At 35.5% G+C, this 13716-nt stretch overlaps 1 protein-coding gene across 1 annotated transcript in view; it reads right to left on the bottom strand.

The window, feature by feature from the left end:
- Positions 1-13716, bottom strand: part of MYO6 (myosin VI) — a 138619-nt gene that overhangs the window by 78405 nt on the left and 46498 nt on the right. Inside the window, exons 2-3 of the mRNA XM_040643687.1 lie at positions 5259-5400; positions 571-640 (exon numbers count right to left, since the gene is read on the bottom strand). Coding sequence (XP_040499621.1) covers positions 571-640; positions 5259-5375 — 187 coding nt within the window. The 5' untranslated portion in view covers positions 5376-5400. The remainder of the gene's footprint in view (positions 1-570; positions 641-5258; positions 5401-13716) is intronic.

Here is a 13716-nt window from a genome sequence, read left to right as displayed (position 1 = left end):
TCTTTCTCTAAAATAATATTGCCAAATAAAAAATGAAACTGCTTAATCTTGAAAATATAAGAATAAACATGGCCTGGTCACCAAATATGCTAAGATAAAATACAATGTTCTAAAATCAATTTTTCAATTAGTGCTTATACTTTTTTAAAATGTTTGTTTCCTTTCAATAGTGACATTAAATGGGTCCTCTTGACTCAACTGCCAAATTACTGACCCACATATACTACAATAAAAACTATCTGATTCTAGATGAGCTTCGAAATAACTCCTTCAAAACTGTTAACAAGACATTTTTCATTCAGGCTTCATAGTAAATTATTACCATTTCCCACATTTACACAACTGAGATAACACTAAAAGGACATTCAAGACTCTTTCACCAAAGTGCAAATGTGAGACAATAATGAATTCAGGGCTTTTGAGCTCCTCCATTCACATGAACCCTCATATCAAAAGGCTACATTTCTTCTGAACCAGTATAGTATGCCAAGTAATATAATCACTAATTTATTTTTTGGAAAGATAGCTTCCTTTTCTGTGCTGAGAACTATTTCTTAACCCAGTACTTACAATTATCTTCCACATCTTTTTTGCTGTCTTCTTCTGCAGGGAACACTTGGTTTATGAGAGCCAAAAATGTCTAACAAACAAAACAGGAGCTCATTAAACTAGAAGCTTATAAATAGTAAGAAAAATAAAGGACCCTAATTGGTAGCATACCTTGTAATAATGGCAACAGTATGCTCTTCATTATAATGTAATACAAGATCCTTCTATTTAATAAGTCACTAACCCAAAAAGAGGATAATAATTTTACTCAAATATTATCCACTTTACCATGAACATAAAATCAATAATGGAAATAAAAAACATCCTATGCTCTAATGCCTAGAATGGGACAAAACAAGAAGTATGTTAATACTGCATTTACATGGTATGTACTTAAAGAACTTTTTAAAAAAATTTTCATGTTTGTATACAAAGCAATTTTATTGTTTAAAAAAAGTAACATTCAATTAGATATACCAACAGAACAGACTATTATTTAATTAATGCTACTGTTTGAGTAAAACATATTAAACCCAAATTCCTGTATAAAATGTATCAGAAATATAAACAGTATCCAAAACTATTTGGTCCACAAAATTACAGCTATCCATGAATAAGTCTGTATTTATTATACCACTTAAGTGCTATGGTAGAAACTAGAATTAAGATAGTATCTTGCAAGAGAGAATAAATGATCTCAAATTACATCTAAAGAGTATTAACTTTTATTCATGTCATTCTAACAGTTATCTATGAACATATACTTCTCAAACAATTACAATTACTCTTGTGGTTGAAGTTTCCACCCATACCAAATAAAACTCTATGGAAAAATGTTCAATTATTTTAAAATAATATTTATAGGTCTACATATGTTCATATATGCAAAAGTATAAGACAAGACTACTGCTATAGTTTACAGAGTAAAATCCAGGCCACTGATACTACCTTAATTCAAAGTCACACCCAAATTAGAAAACTGTTATGCCTAAAAACTCTGGAAGTTACTTACTTGGAGCAGAGCTCATATGTTCTTAATGCTATAAATGTGCAAATGTTTACAAGATAGATCACAAAATCGAAACTGATCCATAACGTACATTAAGTATATTAATGGCAATATAAAGCAATCTACAATTTATAACAATCATTCTATAGGAAAATGCATTCGAAAGTAACTGCTCATGTCACAGACATTAGCCTTCTTTCACAGCTGTGGCAAAGGGGGTAAGGACTACCCAGACCCCAGGTTTTGGTTCTATCTTGTTAGGAGACACATCAAATATAAGAGGCTCCAGAAAGTGGGGCAGCAGTGGAGGACAACAAATTCCTAAAATGGGAAGGTTAAGAGCAGGAGTCAAAGACCAGTAACGAATCCTAAAAGACAGTCTCTCTCCCTCCTTCATCCCCCAATTATTACCAGCCCTCATCTTCTTCTCCCCTTTACTGCCTACTCAGTGAGAAAGAAAATTTGTTTCATTAAAGCAATTGTTTTCTTTTTAGAGGGAGGATGCGTTTTCTTCTATCAAGGGAAGATCACATAACAAAGCACACATTGATCACCAGCAGTAAACATCCACCCCACACCAGACAGTACATCAAGCTCCAATGACAAAACGGACAAATAAAGTCTACGCATTTGAGAAGATTACAGTCTAATAGGGAGGGAGAGAGAAATGTAAACAAATATCTCTGATAAAATATTACAGGCAGCTAAGAATTTTCAGCACTCCTCCAAAGAAGAAATAATCTACAGTAAATTTACTGCATGAGAGGAGGAGGGAGAGATTGGGTATCCGTGGAAAAATTTCATTAGGGAGGTGACCTCAGTCTTAAGAGATAAATAATATTTGCTAAGCAAAAAGCTATGGAGAGTGACAAAAGGAGCACTGTAAGCAAGGACACAAAGCACCCAAAACCACCTGGTTCATGGTGAGGGCGTAATAAATACAGGAGAGGAAAGATGGAAGAAAGGAGAGACACACAAGAATAAGCATATGGCAACAGTATGAGGAGGAGACTGTTGATTGAAAAAAGATAAGCCTAGCAAAGTAGAAAGAAAAAGAAAATGTGGACCCTTAATATGCCATATATTTAGGGCTTTAGCTTGAAGTCCAGTCTGCTGCAAATATGGAATATGAAGTCAATTTAGAGGTTCAAAAAGGCATTTTTAACAGTACAGAAGGTATCAGAAGATATCAGAATGCATCACATGTGATAAGGATATTTCATTTATGAATATGCATACACATACTTGTTGACATATGTAATCTATTTCTTATAAATATATACACACGCACAATACACATATCAAATGCAATGTAAAATCCATTTACTACTGGTCACAATCAAAAAATTTTTAAAGCCATTACAATCATCAAAGACATGTTCCCCACCAGAGCTAATAATTCCTTCTTCCACGCTCCTACTATATCAGCAAACAGATCTACTTGACGTGTCCATCACTTTATGCACTGAACTCCTTAATATTTAAAAAATGATGATCTCTCGATCATGAATTACCTAAGCAAAAGAATGCTACTCTTATGGATTCTTTCAACTATATGGTTATTATGACATGTTATAATTTATTAAGACCCTGATCAGAGAGTAGGAGGAAAAATTAAAATTAGAAGCAATCCCTGAGAATCTGTTAACTTCCAAAAAATTTTTCTGGAAAGAAAAATTTTTCTTAGTTTATAGAATTACCTATGGATCCATAAAGTTTTCATAACTCCACAATTTAAGTTTGAAGTGTTTTTATTGCTTCTATGTATGTACTGATTAATACTAATAAGGCAAAGGTGAAGCACACAAAATATTTAAAATAGGAAAAAACATATACTCATAAATCAAGTTTCCTCTGTGCCTGAATTATTTTGTCACCTGTGGATATAACAAAATATATACAACAGAATATACCTAGGAAATAATACTTTTCATTTCATTGCAGCCTTCTGATTTATTGTGCTTATAAAATATGTTACACAAAAATGAAAAAAGACTTTGAAGAGTACTGAAAGGCTCACTAAATTTCTATAACCCTAAATATGCTACTTTGACATACTGATTATTTTGAATTTAAATGCTCTTGATAAGCAGCAGGTACAAGAAAACCATTCTCACTCTTCTTTTTATCCCTGAAATCAGGAGATAAAATTCCTATGTGGAAAGTGCCCTCCCTACACCAGGAAGAAAGACGACATTCTTATCACCAGAGAAGGGGAATCAAGGCCAAGAGAAATCTATACAGACTCTATCATAACTCTTACCTTCTTACCTTCCTAATTACTTCACTACAATGTACTGCCCCTAACCCAAACCCCTTTGTCTTATCAATTCTTCACAAACTGATTATTTCTTTGTCAGAAAAGTATAAAAGCTTTCTGCTCTGGTCATTTCTATGGATCTTCATTCTCTTGTGAAGGTTACCATATACACATAAAAATGTAATAAAAATGGTATGCTTTTCTACTATGAATCTGTCTTAATATCAGTTCTATTCTTAGGTCCAGCCAGAGACCTGAAAGAGTAAAGGAAAATTTTCTCTCCCCTACAGCTTCAAATATATGAAAATAACCGAGATTATTTCTTAACTTTGTCATTCTTTGAACATGTAACAGCATTGTAAGTACAAATAGGTACTTGTCAATAAGATGAAAAACTAGAGACACTTTGTGTTTTCTTTCCTGAGAGTATCTTTAATTGGCCTCCTCTAACACAGCACATTATATATTATGCATTTAGGTTCCTGGGTTGTTTACAGTAACAGAATAGTTTTCTCTGTGAAAAGACCTCATGAGAGATCCACCTTGTTTTTCTAAGGTTCCCAGAAGGATGGCAGTCATATGGCATTAGTTAACCATGTATCAGTGGAATATAAATTATTCACAAACAGTCTCGAGTCTAAAGTAAACAGAAATGACATCAACAAATTTAATTTAGTCAGAAGATCTGTTTAACAGAAGTATTTATTAAACTGAAAATTGTGAATATCTCCCACAAAAACAGAACTCATAGTCCCCGTGAAGACTCAGAGAGACTCCAGATCACATTTTCCCCAAACTCCCATTTTGTAATACCGTCCAGTCTAAGATTAAAAAGAAATAGATGCCATGTGTACAAAATTAAAGTATGCTTTTATATTTTAAAAACTATCATTATAACAAAAAAACTATCATTATAATGAAAATATTAATAATAATAGATGGGTTTGTTAGACTTAAGTATCTTAAAAAAAAGACTTAACTATCTTTAATAGAAATATATTTACTCCAATCCCATGCTAATAAATTTAAGTAAATAAAAAGCTTAAAAAAATCACCTAGATGCTAAAACAAACAGCAAAATTTGATAAAATAATCCCATTCACTTTTCATATTTTTGTTTTATAACATGTTGATTACATCACAGATATATTAGCTTTAGCAATATACTGTAAAAATGTTATTGTTCATATTTTATCATATAGCTATTTCTTAAGAGATAATAAAAGGCTCACTAGATTTCTATCCGATTTTATGACACGACACCACTTTTTCCCTAGGATATATACTTAAACAATATATTTAATAACTCATTAGAAAACTAAGATTCACTTACCAGAAAACAGCTTTCCCTTATGCTGTGCTAGAAATATCTATTTCATTAAGAAGGGAAACATCTGTAGAAAAAAAATCAAATTTTGAAATCTCAGCTCAGAAACTCACCTTGCCTTTTTGGTTCAAGGGTTCGATTGTTAAGCTGTCAGGGCCAATATCTACAATATTGCCCATTTGAAATCCATCTGTAGGGTGTGGCGCCCAAACGGGCTTTCCATCCTCCATTTCTGAAGGGAGTGTCCACTATCTCCTGTTTGAAAGGAACAAATAAAACAACATGAATAACTTTGGAAATAAATAAATAAATATCTGTTTAGGAAGCTAACATGGAAGTTGTAATTCATAGAAACACACATCTGCCCCTGCCACAGGAAATCCTCACCCCCTTTCTTCTTGCTATACCCTGACCCCTTTTATCCACCTTTAGAGGAGGACCAAGCAGAGACTACCCCCCCAGGTAACACCTGCTCTGCTACTGCCGTCCTTCAACTGCGACTGCAGTGGAGTACTACACTTCGAGCAGCACAGGAATTGGGAGAGACGGTCACAGTGTCTACTTATTGCCCAAGTGTAGCTGAAAACAACACTTCCTTTTATTACCTAAAGTATTCTGAATCACACAATAAATTAAACAGTTGTCCTAGGAATAGATGTTATTGTGTGGAGTTAACTAAGGGTTTAACAAAAGTCATCTTAAACCTGAAGGGATAAAAATGAGACATGTGAAAGACTACCTTTCCTGAGAAACTTACCCTCCCAATCTGAGACTACAGGATGCTTCACCCGTGTGGCTCCCTGCATGTATCCTCACAGAACCATTCAGCATACTGTCTTTGTTTTTTTTATTTTTTTACTGAAGTAAAACTTATACACAATGAAATGTACAAATCCTATGTATACAACTTGGTAAGTTTCGACAAATACACATAACCATTTAACAAACACCACAATCAATATATAGAACATTTCCATCATCCCCTGGAAGTCCCCAAAATTGTTATGGTCAATCCCAATCTTTCATAGGGATCCAACGCTCTGGTTTGTCTCATCACAGATTAGTTTTTATCTTTTCTTGAACTTCATATAAATAAAATCTTATAGCTTTTATGTGTGGTTTCTTTCACTCAACAAAATGTTTTTGATATTCAACCATGTTGCTGTATATACGAGCCCACTGACCAGTTATACCACAATTGTTTACCTACTGTCCTACTGATGGACGCTGGGATTGTTTCCAGTTTTTGCCTATTGTGAATTCTAATTTTTCAAGTGTTCTTATAAAGCTTCTTTCATGCTTAGCATTGTCATATCTAACATTTATAATTCATCTCAAAGGGTTCATGACTTGTAAAATATTTAATTTTAATGAGCTCGGATTCTATGAAACTAATGTGTAATAGTGAATTGGCTAGTGAGTGATCCTGCATGTTCTAGTTTCAGCATCTCAATGGAACTTATTTTTCATTACTTATCTATACTTAAAGAAGAGTTGATGCACATACCATAAACTCTCCTCTTTTGTGGCATTTGCAAATCGGGATTTCCCTTGTGGATGCTCTCAGGTCTATTCTCTCATGAAAGTGAAGGATGCGTAGTATGTAGTTCAGTCAAAAAGCTGCTGACTACTGGCATGTCTGCAATGTGCTTGTTGGTTAATGTCTTTTACGCCATAACTATACAATGGGATTTGCTTTCCCCAAGCACCAAATGCTGTTAGATTTATATGTAATTCCAAATTAAGAAATTAAATAAAGACTCTCCATAGAAGTGAATCAGTGACACTACTTCAGACTTACCAAACCTATATCTACACATTTTACTTAAATAACTATGTAGTCCCTGGCTTTAAGTACTATCTTTAGATGGGTGATACCCAAATTTACCACTCTAGCCCAGACCACAACTCAGCTGAGTTCCCAGATGTTCATGTGCCTACTGGACATCTTCTCATGGGTACATCTAAAAGATATAACATTGTTATGATTATATCATTACTCTGTTCCACCACCCCAGCCTGTTCTTCCTTATATCAGTAAATGCACCAACAACATTCAATTCAAATCAAACATGGAGTCATCCTCAATTCTTCCAGCTCCCTGCAAATTCATATCACTCCCGTAAACCTGTCAACTCTACCTCCAATAGGCATCTCAGTTTCACCTACTTCTCTATATTGCCTCTGTCATCCTACTTAAAACCAAGATGGCCTTTTACCAAGACTTCTGCAATTAACTTAAGCTGCCTCTTGCTGCTACTCTTGCCAATCTGCATGGATCACGAGAAATCTTACTGAAAGGTGAATCTGATCATGTCATCCCTATTCCATCAGGGCATGAACTAGTCCTCTCTGTGTTCCCAAGGCCCAACACAGAGGAGGCAATTTAATAGTCACTGAGTGAGTTAATGAATTGTGCACACAGTTTCAAAGAGTAAAAGGAGATGGTGAACTAAAAAGAGTTGAAAGGTCTTAAAAACCTAAGCTTGAAACTAAGCTCCTCCACTGTCTGACCAGCTCTTAAGCAAGTTACTTAATCTCTCTGATCATTATCTTTATCCTTACCCATAAGTGATATCACTTACCTTACAGAATTGCTATGAGGATTAAGTGACATAAAATTGAGATCATCATTCTAATGGTACCCAACAGATACTAGTCATACTGCTCCCACTTATATTCCCCAATATCTGTTGTTTGAAGACACCAGTAAATTTTACAAAAATGGTCTTGTTATTCTTCTAAGTACAGAGGGAAATTACAGAATAGTCATGAAATATCATTTAGGAATAATTAAGTATCTGAAAAAAAAAATCACAGCAAAGCAAAATCCTCAAAGTCGAAAAAAAATGGCCAATTCCCTTGAACTATTCTAACTGCTTTCCCATTCTGAACCATTTGCTGCAACTTCCCAGTTAAGACAACAGATTTAAAGGCACACATCTAATGTTGCCCCTTCATCAAATCCCTAAATCTACAGTAAAGTGATTCATTAAAAAGAAATCGGTCCACAAGGATGGGAAAAAACAAAGAGGAGACAATAGCAACAGTATTTTGGAAGTTGGAAAGCAAATGGTTGAGAGGCAATTGACTCAGCAAACCTGAGAGAGCTGAATCTCAAGTCTGGAAAAGGAAAAGATGGAAGACAACCCAAATTATACCACTGAATCTCAAAAGACATAACTATACTGCAAAGACACTTCTAGAACCAAGAGTGAAAAGACGGGGTCTAACATAAGAAAGACCAGATGAAAGCTGTTTAAGAAAGAGATTTCCTAATACCACCAACATGCACATACTCCACATTGCTAGACAAATACATCTGCACTCCCGTCACTACCCCAAGAGAAGCTTCGAGATTATTCTCTGGAAAAGACATTCTCTGGAATGAGCAGTGCCAGAACAATTAAGAGTGAGTGAGTGAGTGTGTGTGTGTGTGTTTTTATACATATATATATATTATACATGTATATTATATATATGTGTGTGTGTGTGTGTGTGTATATATGTGTATATATATATATATATATATATATAAATTGCCACATGCTGAAAAAAACTCTCTTTGACCAAACTTTAGTTAGGCTCCTCTCAGCCTGCTTCTTGATGAGGTCGTGCCACTAGGCTTTCCATGTCTGTCCTATCCTTGTTGGGTCTACATCGGACAATTTTAGCAAGAATCCTGACAAGCCAATTTGGAGAAATTCCCTCTTCCTTGATATCTGCTCAAGTTTTTCATTCCCTAACTTTGATGTATAAATCCCTGAACTGCCTTCAAGAGTATCCCATTCTTGTTATTTTCTCTCAGTTATTTTGTATCCACTGACCCCCTCACTCTGCTTATTGCCTATAATCCCCAGCTGTCTTTGCTGTATTCAAAACTGAGCCCCATCTCTCTCTTCTGTTGTTTGTAATACCCTTTGCTACAGATTGCTATGGACTTAATTTTGTTGCTCCCCCAACAGAATTCATATTTTTTAATATGTGAACACTAACTTCCAATATAACTATATTTGGAGATAGGGCTTTAGGAGGTAATTAGGTTAAATGATATCATAAGTGTGAGATCCTGATACAGGAGGACTAGTGGTCTTATGAAAAGAGGAAAAGAGATCTCAGATACCCCTTCCCCCCCGCCAATGGCCATGTGATTATACAGCAAGATGGTGGCTATCTGAAAGCCAAAAAGAAGAGTCCTCACTGTAACTCAACCATGCTGGTACCCTGATCTCAGACTTCCAGCCCCCAGAACTGTGAGAAAATAAATTTCTGTTGTTTAAGACATCCAATTTATGGCATTTTGTTATGGCAGACCAAACAGACTAATACTCTCCTACTGCAATAATCTTGAATGGTCTTCCTTGTGATTTTAACAAGTGTCGAAATAATTTTCCTTTAATGACATAACAGCAGAAATGAAATATTCACTAGAAGGTATAAAAAATAGAGTTGAGGCAATTTTTCAGAAAGCCAAGAAAAGAGAAAGAGAAAGTGGGACGGGGGGGGGGGGGGGAGAAAAAGATATGGAAATGAAGCAAACAAAAAGATTAAGCATCAAAATACCAGGAACAACAGACATCCTGCCCCCCTCAAAAAACAGAAGGCAGAAAACGAAAATGTCCAAAGAAACTGAAGAGTCTAGCCAAAATGCCCATTAAGTCCTCAATACAGTAACTGGGAAGCACACACACACACACACACACACACACACAGACACTAGAAATATCAAATATCAGAACACCAGAAATAAAGAAAAGATGCTACACACATCTAGAGAAATCGGAAGAAAAAAACATGGGTCATATCCAAAGGATCATGAATCAAAATGACATCAGCAACACTGAAGCAGGAAGTCAAAAAAGCAATGCCTATAAAATTCCAAAAGAAAATTATTTCTGACTTAAAGCCCTGTATTTAGGCAAACAACCAGCCCGAACTGGAGCAATACGACCCAAGAGACAGCCACGTTGAGCAGTCATCACAGACATCCACTGACTTTGGACCCCATGAAGCTAGCTTAGATTCTTATCTGAACTTGTCTTATTCTAACTCTGTACTGATGATGTACTTGTGTTTGGAGAAACTGTGGACACTTCATATCCTCCCCTATTAAATTAAATATTATTTTCTACCTAGTGCATGGTTTATATGAGACTAAATCTCTTCTTCAATAAGGTTTCATTTAATTGTTCTCAGAATCCTAAATGCTTATAACAAATTATCCTTCAATAATGAAGTCCGATTTATTCATCCCACAAAAGACAAATTTTAGACATGTTACTATTTGCTCCCAGAAAAACATTCAGAAAAAACCCATGCAATCAACATTCACACTTACTAAAGCATGTTTGCTTGTGAAGAGTATTTAAAAAGACACTGTAAAGGAAATTTTAAAAAGACATCTCAATTCCCAGTGCTATTATACTAAAAAGCTTAAACACATTTTAAAGCCTGATTACATACACGTATCATTGGAGTTAGGTCAGCAAATGTGAAATTCTTGAAATTCCTTATGTTTTTCAGGAAAAGAACAGACATATTTTACAATATGCCATCATCAACTAAAAATTATCTTGTTTTTAGAACTTAAATGACAACTGATATTTTTTAAGTAAATACTATAGTAACCTGTAGAAGTACAGTTGACCCTTAAATAACATGGGTTTAAATTGCATGGGTCCACTTGTGGATTTTTTTCAATAAATACATTGGAAATTTTTTTCAGATTTGTAACAATTTGAAAAAACTCACAAATAAACCACATAGCCTAGAAATGTTGACAAATTTAAGAAAAAGATCTATCACGAATTTATAAAATACAGATACAAGTCTAATAAAACGTATGTAGATATTACTCTAATTTATCATTTGATACCATAAAATATATTTAAATCTACTAGAAAAGTTAAAATTTATAAAAATTTACACAAACACAAACCATACATGACACCATTCACAGTTGAGAGAACCATAAACAAACATACAGTATTGAGTCATAACTACATAAAATTAACTATAGTGCATACTGTGCATACCCACATCCTGCTGCTATTGCCGTGCTCAAGTGCTACAAGTTTCCACTTAAAATACCACGTGACACTAATCATCTCCCAGGGAGCAGTTCATCTCCAGTATATTTTGTATTATGGTAGAAAGTGATCTCTTACAGTTCTCCCTATCAGTAAAGTTTGGGGGGAGTCTAAAGTTACATGCAGATTTCCAACTGTTGGGGTGGGGGTCAGCACCCCTAACCCCCATGTTTTTCAAGGGTCAACTGTAATCTACAGAAGCACTAAGTAATCTACAGAAGGCAATCTGTAGGCTTTCAGAGGCATTATGCTTTCACTTATTCTTTGTTTAAAGGTAAGAACCATAGCACCAGAAGGCTCCCTGGGGACCAGACGTATTCAAGGCTGCAGTGACAAATAATACACATCCATATTCTTCCTTCTGAACAACTCCCGTGATAATCCCAATATAACCACCCTGGACCACAAACAGAACGGGTAGGCCCATCCACAAAATAGGAGCCATCACCTACTCCCCTTTACCTTCAAAGATTACACTTCAAATATTATAGCTATGATTCATAACAATGTCTTATATTTTACTGTCTAGGGTATTAGGAATTGAGTACTAGATAAAGGTAATTTAGAGTCGGGCTGAAAGAGCCAGAATAAGATATAAAAAGGAAGAAAGAAGCATTAAATAGAGTATGCAGAACCTTGTAAGCTTGCCTTCTACATAATTTATTCCATTAATTAATTACTTAGCCTCCTATTATGTATTACATACTGCTAAGTGCTAGGGATATAATGGTGAGCAAAAAGAGACACAATCTGGCCTTGTATAGCTTTTTTTTTTTTTTTTGTAAGATTTTATTTTTAAGTAATCCCTACACCCAAATGTGAGGCTTGAACTCACAACCTCGAGATCAAGAGTCGCATGCTGCACTGACTGAGCCGACCAGGTATGCTGGCCTCATGCAGCTTTCTAATAGGAAAACAATCACCTGGAACAAGGCAGTTAATAAAACTGACAAAAATCCCTGCCCTTCAGCATCTTACACTCTAGTTGGGGGTAAGAGGGTGGCAGAGATGTATCAAATTTGCCTTTCAAAAAGTCTACTCTTTCATCTGGCCAGGCCCTGGCCTTTGGCACGCGAGCTTTAAACTGGCAGCTACTCTCATCTGATCAGTATATCCTGAAGGCTACTAGCTTCTTTGGCGTGCAGATACTGTGAAAAAATAGGGCACCAGGTACAGCAGGCTATGGTTGGTGCATTCTGTGTGGACCTATCACAATCTTTCACTGAGCATTTCAGTTCCATAGGAATTTCTTTGTACAACAAAATTCTCCAAAATATTTCAGCAGGGTTCCCTCTAGTCACTAAATTACCTTTGAAAAGGCCTTCCTAGAAAACATTTCCAAGTTAATCTTGTTCTGCTAGTTGTACAAAGTACTGGAATTATGTAATTGCTGTAATCCTGGATAATGCGGTACTAAAATTTGCTATTATCTTGGTTTTATCAGCAATGACCATTCGTTAACAATGGGGAGAAAATACCTACCACAAAGTCTAAACTCATGACAAAGAAATAAAATAAGTGGAGCAGCCAGGAGCCTCCTTCTCCCTCTGCTGCTCCCCCTGCTTCTGCTCTCTCTTACTCTCTGTCAAATAAATTTAAAAAACCAAATAACCCTTTGAGGGAAAAGGATATGAGAACAAACATATTTTATGATACCACATTAAATCACCCCACTTTCCTGTTATTGTTTATTTCTCCAAATGATATTGTTCTCTTTCATTGCACTTCTCTGATTAAAAACATTTTTAGGGGCCCTGGGGTAGCACAGTCAAATAAATAAACAAATAAAAGAATTAAATAAAAATTAAAAATAAATAAACATATATATAAATTAAAATTAAATAAAATAAGAGGGGTGCCTGTGTGGTTCAGTTAGTTAAGCGGCTGCCTTTGGCTCAAGTCATGATCCCAGAGTCCTGGGACAGAGCCCCACATTGGGCTGCCTGCTCAGTGGGGAGTCTGCTTCTCCCTCTCTCTCTGCCCCTCCACCCACTTGTGTGCTCTCTCAAATAAATAAAATTTTTTAAAAAATTATAACTTAAAAAAATTAGAAACCATCTCAAGATAACAAGATCTAAAAATTACCTCAATTCAATTAAGAAGTCCAATATGCACTCATTTGTTTTTTTTAACGAATTTTATTGAGCCCCTATCACAGGCCAGCCACTGTTTTAGCTTTAGATAGTGATGAGAAAATAAAAGCTCTAATGTTTCTCAGTAAACAACACTAAAAAAGACAAAGAAATGCTGGGGCACCTGGGTGGCTCAGTCGATTAAGCATCTGCCTTTAGCCCAGGTCATGATTCCAGGGTCCTGGGATCGAGCCCCACATCAAGCCCCACACTGGGCTCCTTGCTCAGCGGGGAACCTGCTTCTCCCTCTCTCTCTGCCTGCCACTCCCCCTGCCTGTGCGCTCTCTCTCTGTCTCTCTGTCAAATAAACAAATGAAATCTTAAAAAAAAAAAAAAAAAAGGACAAGAAA

The sequence above is a fragment of the Ursus maritimus genome, unplaced genomic scaffold (genome assembly GCF_017311325.1).
Source record: "Ursus maritimus isolate PB19 unplaced genomic scaffold, ASM1731132v1 scaffold_29, whole genome shotgun sequence".
In the NCBI taxonomy this organism is placed as follows: domain Eukaryota; kingdom Metazoa; phylum Chordata; class Mammalia; order Carnivora; family Ursidae; genus Ursus; species Ursus maritimus.
Note: the sequence above shows the minus strand (reverse complement) of the source record. Positions and strands in the feature narration are given on the sequence as shown.